This window comes from Solanum pennellii, chromosome 10 (assembly GCF_001406875.1).
Source record: "Solanum pennellii chromosome 10, SPENNV200".
NCBI classification, from domain to species: domain Eukaryota; kingdom Viridiplantae; phylum Streptophyta; class Magnoliopsida; order Solanales; family Solanaceae; genus Solanum; species Solanum pennellii.
Genome location: NC_028646.1, coordinates 28,758,044 through 28,784,493, shown reverse-complemented (window position 1 = coordinate 28,784,493; position 26,450 = coordinate 28,758,044). Strand labels below are relative to the sequence as shown.

The following is a 26,450-nucleotide window of genomic DNA, read 5'->3' as shown; positions in this document are numbered from 1 at the left end:
TCTGGTGTTTTTTCATCCTTTAATTTATTTATTACTTAACAAATAGTGTATAATGTATAATCCACTGCTAAAATGAGGGAAGAGAGAGGGTAAGAACATTTACAAGACTCATTGGTGTACAAAACCTTCCTCAAATTCAGAACGCAAATGTAGAATCTTTGTCTACTCGTGAGGATCTTGAAAAAGACGACGAAGATCGGATAGTTGTCGAACAATTTTCTATTAGTTTGTTTTGTATTTATAGTTCTTTTTTAGAATTTGGTATGCTTTCTTAATTTGTATTCAAATCACTATGTATACTATCAATATTTGTATTTATTAAAAATTTCATGTTGCATGGTTTATGAATCTTGTATTTGTCCCTAATTTGTATTCATCCAAATGTATGTCAACTAGTTATGTATTTTATTTATAAGAAGAACAACTTTCTATTAGTTTATTTGTATTCGAATACAAATACAAATAATAGACATATTGGAATGAATACGACTTAGAAAAGGAAACAAGATTTTGAAAAGAAAAATAAATACACAGTGAAAAATATATACGAATACAAATGTATTTCTTAAATAGCTACATTTTATTTGACATACATATTGGAATGAATACAAACTAATAAAGGTATGTCAACTGAATTTGACATTTTTTTCTAATTTGTATTTATTCTAAAGGTATGTCAACTAGTTATGTATTTTATTTAAGAATGAGTACACCAAATATTCAATTATTTCTTTTCAATTTTATATTTCATTCACTTTTTCATCATACTAATTTTTTGTATTTTATATATTATTATACAAAATTCTAAATAAAAACTAGAATAAATAGAAATACAAATAAAATACATATTGAAATGAATACATACAGGATTTTTGAAGAAAAAAATAATTATATAGGAAAAAAATATATAGGAAAAAAGTATATGAAAATACAAATATATTTCTTAAATGACTATATAGATAAATTCGGCATACCTATTGGAATGAATACAAACTAATAAAAAACTATAATAAATATAAATAGAATATATTGTGGAATGAATATAATTTTAAAAAGGTAAAAATTCTGGAGAAAAAAAAAACAAAATTTAAATTTTATTTGAAATGTAACTGATGAGAAAATTAAGGATGCTTGCCTTTTTTTGAAATATTCCCCCCTTAATTTTCTCCTTTTTGTTATTAAATAATTATATTCTTTAAATAAAAATAAATAATAAAAACATAAATAAGATACATAACAAACTAAAATGACATTTTTACTAAATATTGAAATTGTTGCTAATGAGTCCTCTTAAATGCTAAAATATTGACATTTTGAAAAATTTCCCTTAATTTAATTTCCAGCCCAAAGTCACATTCCCAGCCCACTCCTAATTCTCCAATGACCCGGCCCACTTCTCATCCGTTGCCCAACCTATTTTATGACCCGACCCGGCCCCTTCTTCATCTCCTCCAAACGGCCATAGACAGAGAAAATTCCCAGAACGATTTCGCAACCCAGTAGCCCGCTCCTCGCGCGTGTCTGTCCTTATCCTTCACTCCTCGCGCGCGTCCATCTCCACTGCAAATCGTATGAGGACGTTGGAGGACAGGTCCAGGTGGAGAAATCCCCTTTCTCCATCGTCCTTCACTCACAGTTCAATGGCTGCGATTGTTTGTTCCGTTGGAGAGTTGTACTCGATTTAGCTGGCAGCCTTATCCTCCAAGGATTTTTGAATTTTTGATTTATCCCGTTTTTCCCTCTCAAGAATCTGCCCGTTTTCCCCCTTTTTAGCTCAGCCCCATCCCTTTTATAAGAGCTATCATCTACTCTGTAGAAAGGAATTTCTTTTCGAGGGAGAAAAATTTGTTCATAAAGAGATTTTACAGCAGCTTAAGAGAGGAAGATATAAGCACACCTATATATATATATATATCCATCAAAATCGTGTTCAAGGTAGAGATATTGTCCAGTTCTTGATTGTCGTTCGAATTCAAGTCGTGTGGTGAAGACGCATCACCTGCTCGCATCGTCTCTAGCTCGCTGCATCCCGAAAGGTAATACTCATCTCGTTTCAAGCGTATTTTGTTCCGAGAGTTTGCTCGCTTGACTCTTGACTGTGTGATTTGCTTGTATTAATTTTTATTTCAATGTTAGCTGCAAAGCAGTGACCAATCTGCCTAATAGCTCACGAGGTTGTGGGTCTGCATTTTAGTTGAAATTTTGATGTTTCCGTCGGCTTCGAACTATGGCCTGTGCATTACTTTAATCTTCTTATTTCCTTACTGTTTCAACTAGTCATTTGTGGAGGCTGTGGGTCGGCAATGATACCATGATCTACATTTCAAAATGTGTGTCTTTGTTCCTTACTCTGGTCTAGTAGATATTTGCTAAGGAGGTCAAAGCCATTCGAATCTGTTGGCTACACTTTCGGCATTTGATATGGAGTTCGTTATTAAGGACGTTTGGTTTCCTTGCTTTAGAGTCTTCTCTTCAATGTTGGTTCTCTGTGCATTCTGAGCATTAAGCATGATTCAAGTATTAATGGAAGTCGCTTTAGTATTATATATTGATCGTTATGTGCATTGGTTCGAGTTCGCATCTATGAAGTTAGCTAGTTTGCTGCTTGGTGTTGTTTGTTGTTTCGACATTCAGTTCTCTCGCTTGGTTTTGATTAATAAACCTCTTACTTTGTTAATCTTGTTATTCAAGCTTATAAAAATGATTAGGAAGTTCTGTAATTTGTTTCAACAATCCTCAAGGCACTGTCATTACTGCATTTTTTTTTAAAACTTAGGACTATGTGTCTGTTTCATCTTGATATCTTTTCTTCTCTTGACTTCACCAGCTTAAAGGAAATCATGATCTTCCTTGTTTGGAGCATGTTTTTAGTTGCTAATAATTTATGTGTTGTTGCTACCCTTTGCATAATATAGTCACTGCCATAGACCTTGTTTCCTTTGTGTCTATTGCTATCTTTTAAGTTCTCTGTAGTGCATGGAGTGTATAACGAAGTCTTTCAATATCATTAATGGTGTCTAGTTCACATGCTATTCCTCCTTGTTTGTATACAGTAGGGTAGATTTTAGTTTATTACTTGAAAATGTCATTATGTGTTATCTTGATTAGCTTGGATGGATAAGTCTCTTACGTAACTTTTTCTTTTCTCTTTCTTTCTTTGTATGAACCCGATCCGAGTCCATAATGAATTTCTTTCCGTTGCATTCTCTTGTTGAGCCGTAAAGGCTCAAACCTTGGCTCTCGAGTCGTCCAGCCTCTCCGAAATTGGTAAACTGATGGACAAGTTGAAGAACAGGTCGAAACACAGCAAATGTGTTGCTGGAAATTATATTTGCAGGTGTTGAAGAAGCTGTATACCAATATACAGGTCAAAAATGCACAGGGACCAAATTCGAAATACAGGTTGATAACAGTGAAGATATATTGTTGGAAATTATTTTCCAGCTTTCGAAAATCGAAGAACTGATTGATATACCATCCGTATACACTGATATACAGATGTATTATACCGCAGATAGGTGTAAAAATATGAAATGCAGGTTTAACGTACAGGGATGTCGAATTCGAGTAAAATTCAGGAACAATGAATGAATACGTGCATAGGACATAGCCCGTATACATTGGTATACACATTTTATACAGCGATACAGTAGTAAAAACAGTACAGGTATAAAATACGTCGAAGTAATCTGGGAAAACACCTGGAATCGCGAGAATACGTAATCCAAATAAAATACAGGATTCAAAAGTCCAACCAGATATACGTCATATACAGCAGTTCACCTCAAATGTATACCCAAATTTTCTTTTTTTCGGGAAAAATGGGCCAGGGCCCATCAACAAATTTTAATTAAACAGGCCCAAAGGCCAAAAATCTTTTCATGCAGGATTTGAATTGTTAAAAAGGGCCCAAGCCCACATTCTTGAATAATTTAGTGTAGAACAGGTGGGCCAAAACCCAATTTAATGAATTTGGGCAATTAGCCCAAGTTCAAATACTCTTTCCTCTCCCTCCTTTATTTATTATTTGTTCGATTGACAAACGTTTGGTGGAATTTTATTAATTTCTAAAGGGACAACCATTTCTTACTATATTTATATAATTATAAATTTTTACTACTATTTTATTTACTTGGTTCGTTTATTGACTTTTGTCAACATTTAGGTTATCCCATTAAGTTAATTTCCTCTAAATGCTTCCCTTTAGAAATAATGATAAATAAAGAATGAAATGAAGTAAATATATATATTAAAACGAATTCTCTCTTTATTTAGTTGAAATTGGAAAAGTTATTTTAAAAAAGGTCATTTAGTCAAATCGCCGGTCAACCGCAAGTTAGCAGGCATTCCGAGGGCCTAACACCTTCTCGGAATGTACATTTGAACTACGAACCCTTTTCAATTGATTTTATCTGTTTTAAATTTTTTGAAAATTAATTTTAAATTTTTTTCTTGATTTTATCAAAAATCAAGTGGCGACTCCGTAATTTGGAAAGTCCATTTTTCTTAAATCATAAGATTAATTGATCTTCCGAAACTTAGTCACTTTTTTCACTATTTTTACCAAATATATATTTTTAAAAGTAAAACAACCATTTTGGAGGACACTTTTGTAACTCTTGTTGATTATAGTGGAGCTTTGGTTTTGTGATTTTTACTCTTCAGAGCGAAGAGGTTTTCCACGTTAAATTTGGGTCTCTTGTGTTGATTTATTTTTCTTGCTTTGTTGGTTTGTTGCTGCCCAAACTATTTTATTCTCGTATTATTTTGTCTTCTCTTGGTTCAAATAGAAGAAAAAGTTTTGACTTGGATTTCTTCCGCTATCGCCTTTGTCGTGCACATATCTATTTTGTGCTTGCCTTTCCCAACAAAATGTTGAGTCCCACTATTTTATTTCACATGGATCAAGTAACATAGGGTACTAAATAAATTCAATCTTGGCTCATTAACTACCAACTAAAATTAATTATATAATAAATATCCATCAACTAAATAATTATAGTTAAATGAACAATTCAAAATTCCTATCTAAAATTTATGGGAAGGCTTTTTTTTAAAGAAGAGTTCTAATGCTCAAAACGACCTAGCGGGCGAGTACACAAAATACAACTTCAACTTTAAAAAACTTCAAATAAAGTAAAGAAATCAATACTTGCAATAGTATGTAATAAGAACTGTATGTGAGAGCTAATCTATTAAATTATATATGTGATTATCTATTTGAGATATTATTCTTTTAGGATTAATTTGATTGTATACTTGAAGCAAATTAGTCAAATTGAGTGATTTTCCTAATTTTTTAAACCAAACTACATAAGTAGAGGAGCTCAAATTGTTTATGAAGGACATAATGTAGGTATAATAGCAATACTGGAGTGTCAAATAAAGGAGCAGTTACCTAAAAAGGTTAAATTTATGAAAACAGCCAAAGCAGAGGAAGATTTTTCTTTTAAAAATTTGTTGTATCTTTCAAAATTTAGTTCTAACATTGAATGATATAAAGATATTATAAATAGTAATATAAATTCATACATATATTTTAATGTCCAAAATGATTAGTAAGCTGTATCTTAAGAAATAATTAAATTGACTATATCTGATAATTCATTTTATAAACTTAATTATTATGAGGAATGTTGTGTAGAGAAATTACAAGTTCAAATATAATGAGACAGTTAAATTTGACATGTTCAAACAAATTAAAAAATTATACTTTACATAGTTAAACAAAAAACAGAGAAGACAAAAATAAGTAAGGGGGTTTATTTTTATTAATGCTTCACAATTCACGAGAACTTGTATCCATTATAAGATGGTTGCAGCATGTGGGTAGTGATCATTTAGGATTGGAAATGGAGAGTTCTTTCAACATATGAACCCCTTATCGTTGTACAAAGATTCAAGTATATGATGAGGGTTGGAGGGTTTGGGGGAGGGGGGTAATTTATAATATCTATTAAAGATTTAACTTTATATATGGAGTGTAATATTTTCACTAAGGCGATTTGATTGGATCCCAGATTACTATATAGATTCGTCCTAGGGATGAAATTACTATATTATCATTTGGATATATTAAATTTCATGTTTTAGGAAAGATCTTAGATATTGAATATTTCATCCGTTCTTATTATATGTCGTCAGTACTAAAAAGCAAATATTTCTTGATACTTGTCATTTCATAAAATCAATACATAAATAACATTATTTTTTCTATTTTACCTTGAGAGTTTAGCAATTGAAATTATGCATTTGATCAACATATTAAAACCAGGTGACTAATTCATGTTGATTTGTCAAATTAATTAACCAAAATAATTTAGTGTATATTCATTTATTGAAAATCTAACATCAACTAAGGACACAATGATAATTTTACATAGTTTTTTAAATGTAGAGAAAAGACATAAAGACACCATCGAAGTTGTCCCATATTTGCATAAAGACACCTAAACTTCTGAAGTGTCCTATCACACCACTAAACAACTATATATCGTTGTAAATTGGCCATTTTTAGTCATTCCATCGTCTATGTAATGCGCGTGTTGCTCACTCTCTAGGAACCCGATCCGACCCTTTTTTTTGAAGAAAATTCGTGAACTCCTTCCTTTCATTTCATTTCTCAACTTTTCCCTAAAAAATCAAACGAAATACACTGTGTTCTTGTTGTTGACGATAGTGTTGTTGTTGACATTCTCGTTGTTGATCATTGTCGATCGTTGTTGATGTGTATTTGTGAAGATTCTTGGAGATTGAAGGTCTAACAGGTTAGGGTTCTAAAATCTGCACTTTTTTTTCCGATTNTTATGGATTATTATAGTGTAGAAGTGTTAGAATCGACCTCCTACAGTTGCCATTGTTAGGATATTTTTGAGTATGTTGGGTAATCGACTTAGTTAGTGTAGGGTATTGTGTTATTGACTTAGTGCAACTATTAGTGATTAGGGTTTTGTGATTGTGTTTTAGGTTAGGGTTAGATGTTGTCCACTTAGTTCGAATCTTATTATTTGTCTCTTATACATTTGTAGACTTCAATTTGTACACTAACACCTGCTATTGTTAAGTGTTTTTGTTCTGTTAGTACTGTTAAAGCTTAATGTTAGTGCTTTATTCTACTTTTGTTAGTTAGTGTTTCTGTTGTTGTTGTTTGTTAGTGATTATGTTTGTTGTGTACAATTTGTTAGAGTTAGTTATTGAAATGTGTGTTTGAATTGTGTTTGTTGTTGTTACATGATTTTTCAGGATGGCTTTTACTCTTATAACTTTAAGATGGTATCATGGGGGGGAAATAGATTTTGGTCCACCACCTAAATATATTGGGGGGGCATGTGACATAATTCTTAGATGTAGATGTTGATAGATTTTGAGTTGAGGGACTACATAAAGGAACTAGGATATACAATAGATTGTGATTTTTTCATCAAGTGGGATGGGTTATTGGTCCTTGTTGATAATGATAAGGTTATATTTGACCTTTCAATATGGTGAATGATGGGGATACAGTGAAGGTGTATGTTTTTCATGGGGTTAGTGAAGCTAATCAGGCCCCACTTGAATTGGAGTTTGTCACCCATGTGACTGAAAGTGGGGTAGGTGAGGAATCTTTTAATGAGACTTCTAATAATCAGCCTCCTACTTCTACTTTTCCTTCCATCCCTACAACTGGTCCTTCTGAAACTTCCAGCACTCCATTTGAAGCTCAGTCTTCTACTGTGCCTCCACCATCTCCTTCTATTGTGCCTCCTCCTTCATCTGATTATCCTATAATAGATGATGATCCAACTGATGATGAAGTGGAAGATGAATCAGGATCTGAAGGGGATACTAGTGAAGATACTGAGGTTGACAGTGATGTTCATCAAGAGTATGTAGATATAAGGGCAACCAAGAGGCATTTCAAAAGGTCACAAAGGAGAAGTAGGGGAACTACTTCAGATCAGATTAATGTTAATGAGAAAGGTCCAGATATAGGGTATGATGAGACAAATAATGGTATTAGGGAAAGCTTAGTTGGTAAGCTAGGAGGTGATGAACCTTATTATCTAAGTGATGAAGTTCCTAGCTTTGAAATAGATGGTGAAGAGGTTGATCAAGTAGTGCATAAACCTGTTAGGAGGAAGAAAACCCCAAATAGAGTTGTGTTTGATACAACTGCTGAAAAGATTGTTTGGGAATTAGGACTGGTTTTTGGAACTGTTGAAGAATTTAGAGTGGCAGTGACAAGATATGCAATCCAAGAACATATTCAAATTGAAAAATATGTAAATGAGCCTGGCAGAGTTAGAGTGAGATGTTGTAAAGAGAGTTGTCCTTGGTTGTTGTGTGCAAGTAAGGATAAAACTAGTGGAGATTTCATTGTTAAAACATACAACCCTATCCATAAATGTTTGACATCAACTCATAACTACCTGTGCAACTCAAAGTTTTTGGCCACCAAATACAAAGAAAGAATAACTCAACAGCCAAACATCAGCATTGTCTTGTTGCAGGACATTATTAGAAAGGAGTTGGATATTAATGTTGGTAGGACAACAGTGAGAAGAGCTAGGACTAGAGTGTTACAAGAGATCATGGGTGATCACATTGTGGAGTATGGTAGGATTTTTGATTATAGAGATGAAATATTAAGGAGTAATCCAGGTAGTACTTGTGTAGTGAAGGTTGGAGAAGATTCTGAAACTGGGCAGAAAATTTTTGAAGGATTTTATGTTTGCTTCAATGCTTTAAAGAAAGCATTTTTTGGAGGTGCTAGAAGGTTGATTGGTTTTGATGGGTGTTTTCTCAAAGGTGTGTGTAAAGGCCAGTTGTTAGTGGCAGTTTGTAGAGATGGAAACAACCAAATGCTCCCTATTGCTTGGGCAGTTGTTGAGGTTGAGAATCAGTATACCTGGACATGGTTTCTTGAACTAGTGAAGAATGATCTTGAACTTGGAGAAGGGCATCAACTATCCATCATTAGTGATATGCAAAAGGTAATTACTGATATCCATCTTACTATTTTATTGTTGTTGAGTTTTGCACTTTAATTGATTCTTTTTCTGTTATGTTGGTTTGTTAGGGACTAGAAATTGCTGTGGATACTTTATTGCCACTTGTTGAACATAGAAAATGTGCAAGACATGTTCTTGCAAATTGGTCAAAAAATTGGAAAGGAGTTGAAAGAAGAAGAGTGTTTTGGAGGATTGCTAAATCCACATTTCAAGCTGAGATGAAGGACAATATAGAGACAATGAGGAAATTAGGACAAGAAGGTTTAGATAATCTTTTATGGTACAATTTGAATACATGGTGCAAGAAGTATTTTGAAGAATATAGCAAATGTGATGTTGTGGACAACAATATGGCAGAAAGCTTTAATGCTTGGATAGTGTCTGCAAGGTATAAAACCATCATTACAATGCTTGAGGAGATAAGGGTGAAGATGATGAAAAGAATTGGTGATTTGAGAGAGTTCTCAAACACTTGGATCACTGATATATCTCCTATGTCTTTGAAGATTTTGCAAGAAAACATTCAAAAGTCTATGCAATGTAACTTGACTTGGAATGGAGAAAGAGGTTTTGAGATTAAACACCATGGGTTTACACACACTGTGGACATTGTTAGTAGGAGGTGTAGTTGCAGATCTTGGCAGCTTAGGGGAATTCCTTGTCCTCATGGTGTTGCTGCCCTTCATTACAAAAACTTGGAACCAATCCATTATGTGGCTAGCTGTTATAGCAAGGAAACCTACCTCAGCACATATGCCCATTTTATTCAGCCAATGAATAACATGAAAATGTGGTCAACCTCAAATAATCCAATTGTAAAGCCACCAAAGATCAGAAAGTTGCCTGGAAGACCAGTTAAGGTTAGAAGAAAGGAAGCAGATGAAAGCAGAAAAACTGGAAAGTTGAGCAAAAGAGGTGCTGTAATGACTTGTAGCAAATGTGGCACACAAGGACACAATAAAGGAGGATGTCCTACAAGAAACCAAGCTGATCCAAGTCAATCAACTGAACCAGTTTCTCAGGCAAGAAGTACTGGTCCAAGTCAGTCATCTGAACCATCTTCTCATACACTGGTACTTTTATTTGTTACTCTCAAATGTATGTTATATGTAGATGTATATATATTGATATATTAATATACAGGCTACTGAAAGTGGTAGAGGAGAAGGCACAGGAAGAGCAACAACAGGAAGAGCAAGTGGCAGAGGTGTTCCAGCTCAATCACATGAAAATGTTACAAACACAGAGGTAATATATCTAATTATTATATCATTGTTAGATAATATAGATATGCTTTAATATTTGATTTCAAAGTACAGACTGTAAATGGTAGAGGTAGAGGTAGAGGTACAGGTAGAGGAGCAGGATTAGGATCAGGAAGAGAAATGGCTCAAGAAAGAAATGTGAATGAAGGACTAAGTAGAGGAAGAGGAATGACTCAACATAGTCAAACTAGTTCAGAAGCAAACTACAGTAGAGGAGGCCTAGGAAGAGGGAAGATACCAGTAGAACATGAAGACACTAGTGGAGGACAAACAAGACCTTTTAAAAGGCCAAGAATGGTAGGTGTTGGCATATACCAAGCTAAAGATGGATTTACAACTCTCAATATAAGTTTACAACTATCAATGCAAGTTTACAATTGTGTTTGCAAACCTAATTGTCTAATATTTGAGTGTGTATTTATTTGACTAAGCAGCCTGGATTGCCAAGTAGAAGAGTCATCAATACTGGTACAAAAGTTACAAAGAGGGCTGATGTTGTCACTGGTGATATTGGCTACACACCAGTACGTGGATTCAAATGGAAGGGGAAGACAACTATTACCAGTAGCAACCTGGAAAGAATGAGGGCTGAAAAGGTTATCCAAACTAGGTCTGTAGCTGCTGCTAATGCTGCTAATAGCCAAGGCCAAACAACTTCAAGTAGAAAAACTTCTGTGCCATGGAAGTAGGGCATTTTGATGTTGTCTTGTTCATTTTGACAAACAAAATTTAACTATGCATATATTTATGTTGTTTTTTATTGGAAACAAACTCAATTTTGGGTGTAACCAAACAAACTTGAATGGTTGGAATCAAACTCGATTATGAAGTCTTTTTTTTTGTCAGTTTTGTTATTGCCTTTTTAATTGTAATTGACATATTTGTGAAGCTTCTCAAATGGTTGCCACGATAATATAGATTAGAGAACCAAATACATTAACTAATTGTTCAAATCATAATAATTTCGACAACAAACAACAACAATAACTTGAACATTCAACAATCTTTCAAGTTACACACACCTACAACTAGCAAGATCAAGACAATTAGCTTCTAGGTACACACACCTACAATTTCAAAAATTTGAAAGTAACTAAACATGTCTATGGCAATTTTGGTTGCACACACCTACAACTTCCATCCTTCACATTCTTGGTTAGACTTAAACATAGAAAACACACAATAATGATCAAGACGATTAGCTTCAAGTTACAACATTTGCCCTTCTTTTTCTCCTTCATCATGACTTGGTTACTTTCAACACGACTTTCATAAGATGTCAATATTTCTTCCAACTCCTTAATTCTCTTTGCTAATCTCGGAATAACATACTTGGATCTTATATCAACTTCTTCTCGATCCCTCCATCTAAAGAAGTTGCACGCATCCTCCTAAAATACGCAAAACACAAATTAAAGAAAAATACATAAACAAAAGATCTCCATAAAAAAATTAGTAAACATACACGATAGCGTGGACAAGACCAAAATCTTCGAGCTGGGTTATGCTCCGACCATGAAGTTTGCATTGATAGTAAGTCACCATGTTTGCATCGCAGTTTCACTCGCAACATCGGATGATTCTCATCATTACAAATACGATTCAACATTGCATTTGACATTTTCAATCAAAAACTAACCACAAAATTGAGAAGAAATTCAACGATAAAAAAACTTCAAATTAACGTTTCTACTGGAAATTAAAAGAGAAAAGACGAATTCCTACCTTATTTTCTTGAGGAAGATATGAAGTCATCAAAACGAGAGCACCAATATTGTTCTTGCCATGGAAATCAAAATTTTAGGGCTACCAACGGCTATTTTTGAGTTTAAATTGGGGAAGATACAAAAATTGATTAAATAATTAATATTAAAGAAAGAAAATGACATGTGGCTGTTTTAAACTAGTAAATAAAAAGGAAAAATGGCCCATGACGCGCCTAACGTGCGTGTAAACAACCCAGATGAATTAATGGGTAAAAATGGCCAATTTACAACGATATATAGTTGTTTAGTGGTGTGATAGGACACTTCAGAAGTTTATGTGTCTTTATGCAAATATGGGACAACTTCAATGGTGTCTTTATGTCTTTTCTCTTAAATGTATGTAAAACCTAAAATGATGATAACTGGATAGGAGTGGAGGGAATAGTATTTAATAACGAAAATAAAATATATCCAAAAAAATTACACTATTTTTCAAATATAATTGAGTAACTATTTTTAATATAATGTACCGTAAATGGAACATTGGAAGAAAAAAAAAAGAAAGGAAAGTTGAAGAAGAGCAAGGGGCATGCATAAAAAGAGGGAGTTAGGGGGGGGGGGGTTAGGTAGAGGTAAGAGCATGCATGTGAGAGGGTCGGACTCTGGGGAAACAAAAAGAAAAAGATGTTAGCATTTGTAGCTCTGCTCTTTCCCATTTGTTTATTCTTAAATTAAATAAGTGAAAATTTATAGTATTATTAGTCTAAATCGAGATGAAGATCCCATTTGGTGGATCTTGAAGAAAATATGGAAGGAGCTTTTAGGGAAGGAAGGTCATTGAAGGAAACACCAACATGGTCAGTTGCAACAGTCACCACTGTTATGGTTTTTGTTTGCTTGTTTGCCCAACGCTCCATTTATCGATTTGGAAGGGTGAGTAGTAGTCACTATTGGACTTTTTATTTGTCAACACTAGTCTTTTCTTTTCTCAATGAGCTCTATCAACTTGGTTTTGTGCAGTGGTTGAAAAAGACTAGAAGAAAAGCTCTTTTTGCTTCTGTGGAGAAGATAAAGGAAGGTGACCAATCATTCATGAACTAGTTAACAATCTAAAAATACAAAATCTGATTTTTTTCTTCTTCTCAAAACAGAGTTGATGCTGCTTGGCCTAATTTCTTTGTTGTTGGGACAATGTGCAAGGCAGATTTCTCAAATTTGTGTTAATTCATCCCTTTTCACTAGTAGATTCTACCTTTGTTCTCAAGAAGATTATGACAGTAGTAGTAGTAGTACTAGTGACACAATCCATTCCTCCATTTTCTCTAATCATACTACTCTTATTCCTCCCAAGGGAATTTATCAACAATCACATCAATGTGGTGAGGTAAATTGTTTTCTTCATTCATCTAAATTTGAAATTATAGTAAATCATGTTTTCTACTAATTAACCACAAATCTTTAACAGGGACGTGAACCTTTTGTTTCCTATGAAGGTCTTGAACAGCTTCACCGCTTCCTCTTTGTTCTTGGTATCACTCATGTTCTCTACAGTTGTATTGTCGTTGGCTTGGCCATGACCAAGGTACACTTTCCATATCAAAAATATTTAAATCATGTGCCCTAGTCTATTTTATGCTAGTGCTTGTATGTGAGTTTGGTTTTACGGAGGTAGACTAGACACTGGCGTCGCTACACTCATGTCAAGATGTTCAATTGGACACCCTTTGTCAAAAAAATTATATTGTATATTCAAATTATTAAAAGTGTTCGTATGTTCAAATCTCACTACTAGCAACTCTTTTTTATCACTTTTTAAGAAGAACAGACTCACTTCAGCACAGCACCTGGACACTCTTCGTGAAATTTCTCGCGCCACTACATGTCGATGTTCTAAGGCTTTACTTACTATATCAGATTGTAGTATTCCTTGTTTGTGGTTTTAAATGAATTTGATTGTAGATATACAGTTGGAGGAAGTGGGAAAACCAAGTGAGCTCTGGGGAACAGAACAACTTACAAGGTGTGTGGAATTAATAATTATTAACTATGTCCTATCAATATAAATTCACCTTCTTCCATATAAGTAATAGTTGCATAAAATACAAATTTAAGGAAACGTATCATAGATTATTCAACAAGTATGTAATATTTTCTTAAAGATTAAAAAATGTGTTTATCTTTTATCATAGAGCTGAGCTTCTAAATATCCCTTTCTATTGTTTTATTTAGTGCCAAAGAATAAGGAGATGAGACGACAGTCCACCTTTGCTCTGCATCATGCTTCCCATCCATGGAGTAGGAGTCGGATTCTTATATGGATGGTAATAGTTATTGCCTTAATCTAACAACATCATACACTTCTCTATAAATTAGGATGCATTCAAGTAATTTTTATGTATCATGGATATTTATTCCATAGTCGTCTCCTGAGATTATGTAATAGGAAAAATTTTCCATCTAAGTTGGTGTTAAAAACCAAACACTTCTTTAAAATTTTGGACTTTAGACCTTTGTGGAAGAACTAGTACCGATTACTCCTACAAGGAACCAACTTCATTTAGACGGAACAAGAAAGTAGTATAGGAATACAAGTTTTACCATGGAAAACCTCCTTGCTCAAGGAGTAAAAAGCTACAGTGAGTAGGATTTTAAGAACCAATCTTCACTAACTTCAAAGAATAGTTTCAGATTACATCTCTATAATCTAAGGTACTAAATCTAGTATCTGTACTCAACAGTTAACTCTAACTGCTCTAGTCTCTTCTTGTTACAAACCTCACAACTATCACAGATAAACCAAACAAGAAATTATTACAACTCAATAATATTCATGAAACAACTTCAACTAAAAAAGCAAGAACACACCCTAAACACTATTCTTCTTTCTTCCTTGTTCCTCTGCTTGGCTGCAATGTAATAGACTTTGTTGGAATACATTTTCTGCTTGTGCAATAGCTGTCTTCGATGAGCCTAAAATTTTGCCTTATATAGTTAGGACACCTTGTGCTGTGCAACAACCCTGATTGACTCAGTGCAAAACTATGGTTACACAATTCAATAATATTTTTCTCCTTTATTTCTCACAGTTCTTAACTAGAGGCAAAATGTATGATTATGAATAGGTTATCTATGTGTCTTTTACTGAACGGACTCAAATGTTCTATATGTTCTGTCTTTTTTAAATTGATAAATTCAAACTATTAGGGGTTGTGTGGTAGAGTAATGTAAATACTCTAGAATTAAAAATCTAGATAGAAATTAAACATTTGTGTAGAAATTAGTTGTTCCATTAATTTAATCTGAGTTGCCAAGTTCTAAGTGCATGTATCTTTTGTTGTAACATAATCAATAACATGCATAGCAAATCGTAGCACCTTTGACCACAGTTTTTGTTGGGAATTAAACACACAACACACACAAATAATCTAGAGAAAAGAGAAACGGAACACAAACGGGACACACAAGAATTTAACGTGGTTCGGTTTCCCTACTCCACGACTGTAACAGGAGGATTTTATTTCACTTGTGCTACTACTTGGAATTACAAATACAAGGATCATATTTATAGGAAAACCAAATGGTTAACCTAGGGTTTCAGTAATGGGTCGGGCCGGCTCACAAGCCTCCACAAAGCCCAACAATCTCCCACTTGGAGGCTTGAAGAATTTCAACTGTCATCCACTTAGAACACTTGTATGTCTAGTAATCTTTTTCAACTCTCTCCTGCTACAGCGGCCTTCTCATCAGTCAACTGAAAGGCCCGTTGAAGCTCCCCGAAGCTTCAACACATCAGTCACGGCTGAAACTGCCCTTGACTCGTCCTCGGTCCCTACCGGCTCCCACTTGAGACACGAACTGCCGGATCCTAGAACTCCCTGAGAACAAACACTCTCCATACTCAGCAAGATATTTTCTGGAGACGTATCAACAGCTGGAATACTGGTTCTCTTGACCCACTGTCTTCTAGGAGCCTTGGCTGAAGCACGGCCGGTGCTCCCACTGCCACAAACGCCTCTGACTGGTCTTCCTGAACCTTTCCTTGCTCGTTCATCCTGAATCTGACCTGTGGCTCTGGGTTTCTTTCTTGCAAAGACAACCTTCTTCTGCCCACGAGATTCTGTGAACCGGACTTTGTTTTTCTTCTGAACTGGGACGGTCACTCCCTCAGACGGTAATCCGACAATATACAACGATCCTCTTTTTGTTCCACGAGCCATGACAAGATTGCCCCTCACGACCTTCCACTGCCCATTTCCGAACTTCACATGATGTCCCTGTTCATCCAACTGCCTAACAGAAATCAAACTTTTCGTCAAGCTTGGAACAACTCTGACATCCTTCAAGGTCCAGAAACCGACTGGCGTCTTCAGCACCATGTCACCCATGCCCGTAACATCAAGAGCTCTATCGTCTGCAAGCCTTACCTTTCCAAAGTCTCCAATAACCAGATTCTGCAATGCTTCACTGCTGTGGGTAGCGTGAAAAGAAGCACCAGAATCCATGACCCAGGAATCCACATTGCTCTCCGCGCAACAGATAAACAAATCCTCGTTGACGCTGTCTTCTGCAATGTTGACTTGTTTGTCTTTCTGGCATTGATTCCTGAAATGCCCCACCTCCTTGCAGTTCCAACATGTTACACCTGAGCCATCCCGAGCCTTTGACTGACTCCTTCTTCGGTTCCTGCTCCCACTACCTCTGTTATTTCCTCTGCCTCTGACGACGTTTAGCATATCACCTGATGATTCTCCAGAACTCCTTCTTCTGACATCCTCGCCAAGAACGAGATCACGAATCTTCTCAAAGGTGAATCCATTAGGTCCCACTGAACTGGCAACTGCTGTAACCGTTCCGGACCAACTGTCAGGCAATGATGATAACAGTAGTAAAGCTTGAACTTCATCATCGAACTTAATGCCAACTGACAAAAGTCTGGCTAAGATCGAATTCAATGAGTTGATGTGCTCGGTAACTGAACTGCCTTCCTTCATCTTTGTGTTCACCAACTCTCTAATCAGAAAAATTTTGTTTGCTGCAGATGGCTTCTCGTACATGTTAGACAAGGCTTCCAAGATGCCTTTCGCTGTCTTCTCCTTAAGAATGTTGAACGCAACATTCTTGGTCAACGAGAGTCGGATAACTGACATAGCTTTCCGATCCAAAACTGCCCACTCTGCATCAGACAATTTTCCTTGCTTGTCACCCAACACTACGTCCAAATCTTTCTGAACCAGCAAATCTTCAATCTGCATCTTCCACCAACTGAAATCTGTACCATCGAACTTCTCAATTCGGAACTTCCCATCTTCTGCCATCTCAAAGGACTTCGGCAATTCCCTTAACGGCGTCTACAGACAGCGGGCGGCGATTTGGACGATGCTCACGATCTGGACGCTCGCGGCTGGATCTGAGGCTCCTCGACGCGGCGGCCACTGGAACGGCGCGACGGACAGCACACGGACGACGGCTGTTCGCACCCTGCGCGGTTCTCCTAGCCGGCTGCTGCTTGAGGTTACCCACACGGTAACGGCGGCTACTCCTCCCTGCACACAGTTCTTCACACAAGAACCCTAGGTGACAATTTCTCACAGTTTGTGTTACAATGTTGTTGAAACCTCGCTCTGATACCAATTGTTGGGAATTAAACACACAACACACACAAATAATCTAGAGAAAAGAGAAACGGAACACAAACGGGACACACAAGAATTTAACGTGGTTCGGTTTCCCTACTCCACGACTGTAACAGGAGGATTTTATTTCACTTGTGCTACTACTTGGAATTACAAATACAAGGATCATATTTATAGGAAAACCAAATGGTTAACCTAGGGTTTCAGTAATGGGTCGGGCCGGCTCACAAGCCTCCACAAAGCCCAACAGTTTTCAGCTTTCCTTGCAAATATGACGAAATTCCTATACATTATTGTCTTGAATTTTATCTCAGCAATCATGTGTTTCTGCATTATCCATGCATGGATAAAATCCGTGACATAGATTTGTTTTGTAATCTTGCAGCTTTGCTTTCTTAGGCAGTTCAGGACTTCAATTCACAAGTCAGATTACTTGGCACTGAGATTGGGGTTTATCACTGTAGGTATTCAGTTTCTTTTGGAACTTCATTTATATTGTTCCACTTAGAAATGATGTCTCAACTCCTCTGTTAGTGTGGGAAAGTAAGGGAAGCGGTGGAAATGCTCAGTATTCTTTTCCACGGTTAAAATTCGTATGCATCATTCTCGACATGCTTAAGCAGTTGCATATTTAATTGAAAGGTGTCCTATGAGGAATACATTATACAAGAGGGAAGGATATTTTAAAGATGTTGTTGCTGTTAAGTTATAATATATATCTGAATGTAATTGCCGAAGCACTTAAGTTGAATGTTTTAATTCTGTTTAATTTGTTCCCAAAATTCAGTATCCTTGTAATAATTTTGTTGCTCGGAGGTATTTATAGAGTAGGGTGTTTTATTTTGTTCGTCATACTTAGTACTCCATTGCAAGTAATGCCAGGGATAAGACTTAAGAGGACACATTTGTAGCTAATTTATTACTTGAACCAAATCCAGAAGCAGTAACTGTTGTTCTCAGAATTCACTTATTTATTTTCATTGTTTGACCGTTGCTTCAATAACATGCAGAATCACAAGCTTCCACTTACTTACAATTTCCACAAGTACATGGTTCGTAGCATGGAAGATGAGTTTTATGAAATTGTAGGGATCAGGTATGTTGTTATTGGTTTAGATCATTTTAATTTACAGTATAGGGGTGAGAATATTTTTGCTCAGTAATAATTATACTTTCTGTTTGTGACATACCCATCAATCAAAGACTTGAGCTCCTCCTTGAGTTTTTATTGGTGTTTATTATGAATGTTTCTTCTAGGTGCTTTCGCATAAATTTTGGTGAAAATACGTGAAAAGTTTGGAATATGTTGGGTTGTTTTTTTCGGCATCAAATAAAGAGTAGAGGAAAAAACTTATTTTTATAGCTAATGAGCTGTAGTTCTATTACAATTTGGAACTTTGTCCAATTTTTTTCTTAGTTTCTTGTAGAAATAAATGTCTTGATAGTTGAATATTTGTGCTGACTTATGCTGGGACTTTGCAGCTGGCTACTTTGGGGTTATGCCATCATATGCATCTTCATCAACATACATGGTAATGTAATTTTTGTAACATGAAACATCATTTTTTTTGCTTGTTAAAGTTTTGAAATGATGTTTCTTATATTGCAGGTCTTAATATCTACTTCTGGCTCTCTTTTATTCCTGCCATCGTAAGTCCGCTTACTTTCTTTTGTCCATTACCTGAGTGAAATGATCTATGTATCTGATGCTCAACAATAACTTGTGCCAAAGCTTGTCGTGGTGGTTGGAACAAAACTACAGCATGTAGTCTCCTCGTTGGCACTTGAAATTGCAGAGCCGAAGGGTCCACTTATTGGATTACAAGTAAAGCCACGCGATGAATTGTTTTGGTTTGGAAAACCGAAGATACTATTACGACTGATACAGTTTATATCGTTTCAGGTCAAATTCCAAAAGCTCTGATGCTCAATTCATTGTTCAATGTTCATTTCAAGCAAAACAAGTGAAAAGATAAAAAGATTTGCATGGTTTAATGTCCTAACATCGATATTTTTGTGTGCACAGAATGCTTTTGAAATGGCAACCTTTATCTGGTCCTTGGTGAGATTCGTCGCCTTTCTTCTTTACTATAATTCATGGAGCATCTTGTTTAATGATTACTACTTTTTCTCAAGTCAATATGTAAATAAATTTCTCTTCTGGCTGAAAATGAATGAATGTGGAAGGAAATTGTTCTCCAAAATGTCATTGCTAGGAAATTAAGAGGGAGGGGGGTGAATTAAAATTCCATCCCTAGTCGACTTTCCTGTGGGTTAGTATAACAGATGATAGATAAATTTAAAGAGACAACAACAAGAATATGACAAACTACTCCTATGAAAGAGGATCTTTGGTCTAACTCAATCCTGCAAGATAATTCATGAAGTGAGGACTCCTAAGATCATATAATGAGACAACAACAAAAGCTCAACCAATAGCGGAGGGTTAGGCTCCTGGAGTATGAACAATATGACACGGGGGGCCAACATTGGGTAAATTAAGAATAGGAATGAGTGCCGCTCTGAGTCCGATACCATATTAAGATAGACGTTGAGCCTAATTTAATCCCAAAAGCTAACGGATGAGGTGAGGATCACGAAGATCATATGAGGAACAACAATACATCACTTCAACCAACACCAGACACTTAACAAGTGCAATACAAGTGACCTTTTGGAGAGCTAGCTACTCGTTTTGGCTGTTTTCATTCTCAAACCATGTTGTTGGTATTGCCTTAGAATTTCTTTTCTCTGAAGATGCGGTTTGTTCTTTTGGATCAATGATTCACCTCATATCAATATTAATCCATTTGTGCAGTGGGGATTGAAGCAACGATCGTGCTTCATGAAGAACCATGCAATGGTTATGATCAGATTGATTTCAGGGTATGTATATTACGTCTTGACCACCTACTCCATCCCCCTTGAATTTAAAGTTGGTAGGCCAAAGCCATGAAATCAATCCATATTGAGTTGTCCCAGGGAACTTCTCTTAAAAGAAACACCCTCCTTATGCCCTTAAATACGTCTCTATCCTTCATTATGAAAGTACCATCATGAAATCACTTCCGCATTTATAGTCCAAGTTCTGAAGAACTTTACTTTTACGTCCACTTCTTGTTCGTTCTTTCCTTTTTACTTTGTTTAGTATATTCCTATCATATAGTGCTCCTGTAGTACCCTATTTTAGGTCATCCCCATCTTAGCTCCATTGTTACATCTTCATTGATCATGTAGTTCTCCTATAAGACTGAGCCTACTTATATGAGCTGTTTTCACATAGAACCTTCTAGTCTCACTTTTCCATCGTTTCTTATGGGGTTAAACATCAGTGCCTTTTACTTATCTTAAACAATTGCGGAAGTTCCTCTTAATATCACTGTGTTATAGTTTAGTATAAACACTGTAGTGGGTCAAGTGACTCCCTTTGTTGCCAAGGTATCTCCTTCATTGTTTATCAGTCTTGCTTTGAAGGTTGCCTTGCATTATCTATTTGTTTTCAGTCCTCTTTCAACTACATACTTATACCTCTAATCTTCTATAACTAAAGCTTGTCCATTGATCTTACATTCTAGTATGTAAGTGCACCCCTCAATCTTCTTTGATCAGATCTTATTCAATGAAACTAGTTCACAGAAAATGCATTAATGATCAGTTGTTGACATTGAGAAAATGCTTCAAGCTGTTAACTCTGTTTTTTATACAAGTTTTGTCGGATTTGTCCATTTTCACCTTGTATGTTAAGCTAAAAACTTCAAGTTTCAGTCCTGTTAGTTTCTTCATTAATCCATCATTACCAAGTCCAATACTTTCAAAATAAGATGTCAATGGCCAACGAAACCAAAAGAGATAATTGCTGAGTGTTACATCAGAATCTGGCTCCTTACATTAATGGCTCTTATGACTCTTCTAAGTAGTTATTGAACTAAAGTAGAGCTATTAAGACTGTCTTTCTTGAATAAAGCATGGAACGGAAATCAAGTAAAAGACTAACTACCAACACATATATCATGGTTTTCTTCTTGTTAATTAGAAACTATATTCATTGAGAATGATTCTTGCCTTTTCAGATACTACATTATTTTTTAGATGCATAATATTTTATATAATTAGTCTTATATTTATTTATAAATGGACCAATTTGGCACTCACTCTATGAACAGGGTTCTTGTGCAGTTCTGGTGTAGCCACAGTACTGTTCCTTTAAATGTGATTATCTCGCAGGTGATCCTTCTTTCTTGTTTATATCTCTAGAATAATGCATAGTAAGTATTGATATGCCAATTGAACTAGTCACATACAGACAGATATCAGCTTTCCAATAATTTTTTGGTTTACAGATGGGTTCACGGTGTGGAAAGGCTCTCGTAGCTGAAAGTGTTCGAGACTCACTCCACAGTTGGTGTAAAAGAGTAAAGGACAGATCGAAACACGATGCTCTACGATCTATAACTACAAGATCAACATGTTCCCTTGGATCAACAATTGATGAGGGGGATGAGATAGCAACAGTGGCATCAGTAACTTTATCTCCATGTTCCTCTAGAGGCTCATTTAACCACCTAGATGAGAAGGTTCTGTCTAATGATCACCAAGAAGATTGCATTGTTGAAAGTATAAACCAACCAGGTCATGAATTATCCTTCAGAAACAGTGAAGTTCTGGTCACTGATACAGAGGAGATTGTGGATGATGACGCAGACAAGATAGAAACTCTCTTCGAATTGTTCCAGAAGACGTAATTTTTTTTCTCATGCTACACAGTATTTATTCTGTACATTGTACGCGCACCCTCCCCATACGTTACACTAGCTGCAGAGGGATAAGCCCTTTTTACATAAGAATTTTATTGTTGCCTTTGCTATCTCATCACTTGTCTATGATTAAGCTTCTATTGTGTAACTCAGAAAACGATTATACATCGATTTGTAAAGTAACAGTCTGATGAACATGGATGAATTTTATAAATATGGGAAAGCATGAAAATTGTATCCAATTTAGCAATATAGATGAAAATTAATTAATAAACAGTTGCATCATTATGTAAGAAGATAAAAGGGTTGTCACAAATAACTAGATAGCAACTTTTGTGATAACAATAGAGGGAAAATGTGAAAAGTAAATGCTCATGAAACAAAATGAAGTGTTGTTTTTTATTAAAATGGAATTGGTTGTAGTTTAAGCAGTAAGCTCCTCCTCCTTGTGAGTCTCAATGGTAACATCACCCTTTGGGTAAGCAACACAAGTAAGCACAAATCCAGCAGCTTCTTGGTCCTCATCAAGGAAGTTTCCATCAGACTGATCAACACTTCCAGCAGTAACTTTTCCAGCACAAGATGAGCAAGAACCAGCCCTGCATGAGTAAGGAAGGTCATGTCCTTCTTCCTCAGCTTGGTCAAGAATGTAAACATCATCTGGGCATTCAAATTCAATAGGTCCTTCTGGTGTAATAAGCTTCACTTTGTAACTGGCCATGCAAGTAATCCTCCCATTTCTACCAGATTTAAGACCAAACAAAGCTTCACCAACATTTGATATGGCTTTGAGGCTAGTCACAGCTGGCTTTCTTGGAAGGAAAGAAGTGCTAATCATGGTACCAGAAATACTAGCCATTTTTTACAATTCTTTTCTTTTCTTTGCTCTCAATTGTGAAATGGGGATTTGAACAAAGGCAAGGGCTTGTGGATATAGTGTGTTTTGGAGAAGGTTTATCTTCCACGTGTCAACATGCTGTGGTTAGCATTATCAGTTTATCAACATAGACGGGATTCACCAGTCATTTTGTGAATGTCATGCTCACTCAAAATCAAGCTTCAATTTTAGCCCTTCATTCTCAAAATGGCTTGTGGCTTTAATTTTGTCCTCTCAACCACAATTTAAAAGGAATTAAAAAATAAAAAGGATATTCTTCTTGATAAATGGGAAATTAAGGATATGTCACCACAGACCAAATATATATATTTTTTTGTTTTGATTTATATGACATTTGGAGAGTATTAAAATTTTGTATGTGTTTTTTTAAAAAAATATACATTTTAAGTTGTTAGTTTATTATGAATCGTAGTACTTCTTACGTCATATTCATATAGTATATGTTATTTTTTCTGTTTCAATTATATGGCATAGATGAAATTAGGAGTACTAACCAAATTTCTTACATGATCTTAAATATTTGTAGTTGTATGATTTATTGTGATTTATAATATTTTTTAGGTATTATCAAATCATATTATATGTTACTCCTTTCTATTCCAACATAAGCGACACATATGGAATTAGAGAGTCAAGCAAATTTCTTGTACGACTTTTAAATATTTTCAATTGTTAATTATTGTGATTTATAGTATTTTGTCAAATTTCGGAAGTCAACTAAGCCCTCATTTGTTTTCATTAAAATTAAGGCACCTGAGTATTACGATGCGCATTCAGATCTTGATGTCTAGATAAAAAATGCAGATCTATATATTAAGATGTGGTCTTTAGATCTGAACAATGAATAATTAATATTGTTAGTTTTCACTATCTAAATATGCATATGAAATTAATCATTCTATCAATAAATTATAAAAATTTTATTTCTTCCAAAAAAAATATATTTTATATTTGATTAAAAAATTAAATATATGATATACAAATAAAAATTATATATTAGTATAAAATTATCATAACATGATTGTTTTATTTTTTTTAAAATCAACATAAACATCTTGGTATAAGAAAAATTATCCAACTAATCAAATAATTATAACGAAGGCTTCACATTATCAACGTCTAGCATATATGTAGACAATAAAATTCGCGTCGAGAAAACAATAATCAAGAACGGAAAATTATAGCAACAATCGATTTTATTATTTCAAATGCGAGTGTTACAATCTCTATAATTCCTCTGAATTCGCCTTTTCAAATATAAATTCAAGGGCTTTAAAGCTTGTTCTTGAATCTATGATGAACTTGAACTTGAACTTTATCTGATCTCGACTTTTATTTGAATTCAAGGGCTTCGAGCTTGTTCTTGAATTCGGTGGTCTTGATCTTGATCGTTCTTGAACTTGAATGCTTGAATTCTTAAACTTGGAGCTTTGTAGAGAATTAAATGGCGTTTGTACCACAAAGTTTCTCTAGCTTCTTGTTTAGAATTTTCTGTCTCTTTTCTGAATTATGAGGACCCCTATTTATAGTTTTAGAATAGAGGAGTTGCGATTGGAATAAGATTCCATTCAGCCAATCAGATTAAAGTGACATGGCATTTGGGCTTTATGGAGCGGGCTTGTCATCTTTGACACATGTCATGATTCTATTGGTTTTCTTATTTGACTTGGCATGCCACATCATCTGCACACGTGGCGCCAAGATGGGCTCTAGAATGAGATGAGATTGGGTTTAAAAAATTGGGTTCATCCAATGCAGCCCAAATCAATTAATTTAGACTTTAATTAAATCCATATTTATTGGACTTAAATATTTAACTCAATTATATCAATCCACAATATTTATTTGGATTAATATATTTATGAATTCAATATAATCCGAATCATTTTATAAATTTATATTTAATAAATTTTAAATGATTACAAATGCCCCCTACTTCAAGTCTTGTCGAGATATTTTATCTTTTAGAGACTAGGCTTGAAGCATTAACTGGTTACTAAATTCACCTTAGATAAAAATGAATTATAATTGAATTAACAATTGTAATCCTACTCAATTTCATATTCATATATATGTTTTATTGCCCAAGCCAAAAAGGAAATTGTAATTGAACTAGGAATTGTAATCCTACTCAATTTCATATTCATATTATGTTTTATTGTCCAAGCCAAAAAGAAATTGTAATTGAACTAGGAGAAGGATTCTATCCCACCACATGACATCTATAAATAGATACATTGTCTCCATAATTTTATCTTCAATTACAGATTGTGAGCCTACGACGAAAAGGGCATACTCAAGGTAATTTTCCTTCTTTTTTTTTATTTATTTTCGTCACTTTTTTACAGCTTGACATGTCTGTCGTAGAAAATTCATATCTCATTGCAGAAAAAATGAAATCACGAACCGTTTGATTTTTCAGAAACTAGACTTTTAGATCTCCAACATAACCGAAATTCAAAATTTAATACCTTAAGAATCTTTTTAGATGATTTTTTGAAGTTAGCTCTAGATTCTGTCATGCTAAAAATTCGTCACTTTTTTACAGCCTGACATGTTCGTCGTAGAAAATTCATATCTCGTTGTAGAAAAATCAAAATCATGAACCGTTTGATTTTTCAGAAACTAGAGTTTTTGATCTCTAACATATCCAAAATTCAAAATTTAATACCTTCAGAATCTTTCTAGATGATTTTTTGAAGTTAGCTCTAGATTCTGTCATGCTAAAAATTCGTCACTTTTTTACAGCCTGACATGTTCGTCGTAGAAAATTCATATCTCATTGTAGAAAAATCAAAATCATGAACCGTTTGATTTTTCAGAAACTAGACTTTTCGATCTCTAACATATCCAAAATTCAAAATTTAACACCTTCAGAATCTTTCTAGATGATTTTTTGAAGTTAGCTCTAAATTCTGCCATGCTAAAAATTTTCAGATTTGTGTGACTTACTAAAAATCTCGTGTCTTGACGTTGGAACAGCGAAATCACAATCCACTTGGTGATTCCTAATCTAGACATAAAGGTCTACAACACATCCAAGATTCAAGATTTAATACCTTTCGAGTCTCAAACATCTTGACGGGTAACACTCTCTCCTTCACTTGTATTTCCCTTTTTTTTTTTGTAGATCAACAAAAGGAATTTTATATTTTATGGAGGCTACATAATGGAAGGATTTATCACATAAAAATGTGCTTAACG

At 34.9% G+C, this 26,450-nt stretch overlaps 4 protein-coding genes across 5 annotated transcripts; 3 read left to right on the top strand and 1 right to left on the bottom strand.

Annotated features, from left to right (window-relative positions):
• The first annotated feature begins 7,366 nt into the window (after window positions 1-7,366).
• On the top strand, window positions 7,367-10,361 carry LOC107001194. The gene is made up of 4 exons (XM_027912107.1): window positions 7,367-8,972; window positions 9,059-10,063; window positions 10,134-10,238; window positions 10,326-10,361. Exons 1-4 carry the CDS (start codon window positions 7,482-7,484, stop codon window positions 10,359-10,361), a joined length of 2,637 nt encoding a protein of 878 aa, XP_027767908.1. The 5' UTR covers window positions 7,367-7,481.
• LOC107001903 lies at window positions 10,133-11,084 on the top strand. The gene is made up of 3 exons (XM_015199856.2): window positions 10,133-10,238; window positions 10,310-10,600; window positions 10,690-11,084. Exons 2-3 carry the CDS (start codon window positions 10,376-10,378, stop codon window positions 10,942-10,944), a joined length of 480 nt encoding a protein of 159 aa, XP_015055342.1. The 5' UTR covers window positions 10,133-10,238; window positions 10,310-10,375; the 3' UTR covers window positions 10,945-11,084.
• A 1,547-nt stretch (window positions 11,085-12,631) lies between these two features.
• LOC107002387 (MLO-like protein 4) lies at window positions 12,632-22,590 on the top strand. 2 transcript variants are annotated; one of them, XM_015200396.2, is made up of 15 exons: window positions 12,633-12,894; window positions 12,982-13,039; window positions 13,113-13,345; window positions 13,427-13,543; window positions 13,921-13,981; window positions 14,191-14,282; window positions 17,980-18,054; window positions 18,605-18,690; window positions 19,077-19,126; window positions 19,204-19,244; window positions 19,327-19,497; window positions 19,621-19,656; window positions 20,413-20,480; window positions 21,758-21,818; window positions 21,935-22,590. In XM_015200396.2, exons 1-15 carry the CDS (start codon window positions 12,769-12,771, stop codon window positions 22,334-22,336), a joined length of 1,677 nt encoding a protein of 558 aa, XP_015055882.1. In that variant the 5' UTR covers window positions 12,633-12,768; the 3' UTR covers window positions 22,337-22,590. The 2 variants fall into 2 exon arrangements, with proteins under 2 accessions (XP_015055883.1, XP_015055882.1); XM_015200397.2 differs by lacking the exon at window positions 17,980-18,054 and having other exon boundaries at window positions 12,632-12,894.
• LOC107002388 (ferredoxin-1, chloroplastic) lies at window positions 22,591-23,309 on the bottom strand. The gene has a single exon (XM_015200398.1). The coding sequence runs from the start codon at window positions 23,205-23,207 to the stop codon at window positions 22,773-22,775; it is 435 nt and encodes a 144-aa protein (XP_015055884.1). The 5' UTR covers window positions 23,208-23,309; the 3' UTR covers window positions 22,591-22,772.
• Between the last annotated feature and the right edge of the window lie 3,141 nt (window positions 23,310-26,450).

Bases quoted from the DNA above. Each gene is read 5' to 3' on its own strand.
- LOC107002388 (XM_015200398.1), bottom strand. From the start codon at position 23,207: ATGGCTAGTATTTCTGGTACCATGATTAGCACTTCTTTCCTTCCAAGA.
- LOC107002387 (XM_015200396.2), top strand. From the start codon at position 12,769: ATGGAAGGAGCTTTTAGGGAAGGAAGGTCATTGAAGGAAACACCAACA. The intron at 14,283-17,979 runs GTAATAGTTATT...GTAATCTTGCAG, and splicing joins GTCGGATTCTTATATGGATG to CTTTGCTTTCTTAGGCAGTT. The intron at 19,127-19,203 runs GTAATGTAATTT...CTTATATTGCAG, and splicing joins CATCTTCATCAACATACATG to GTCTTAATATCTACTTCTGG.
- LOC107001903 (XM_015199856.2), top strand. From the start codon at position 10,376: ATGGCTCAAGAAAGAAATGTGAATGAAGGACTAAGTAGAGGAAGAGGA. The intron at 10,601-10,689 runs ATAAGTTTACAA...TTGACTAAGCAG, and splicing joins ATGGATTTACAACTCTCAAT to CCTGGATTGCCAAGTAGAAG.
- LOC107001194 (XM_027912107.1), top strand. From the start codon at position 7,482: ATGGTGAATGATGGGGATACAGTGAAGGTGTATGTTTTTCATGGGGTT. The intron at 10,064-10,133 runs GTACTTTTATTT...ATTAATATACAG, and splicing joins AACCATCTTCTCATACACTG to GCTACTGAAAGTGGTAGAGG. The intron at 10,239-10,325 runs GTAATATATCTA...TAAATGGTAGAG, and splicing joins AAAATGTTACAAACACAGAG to GTAGAGGTAGAGGTACAGGT.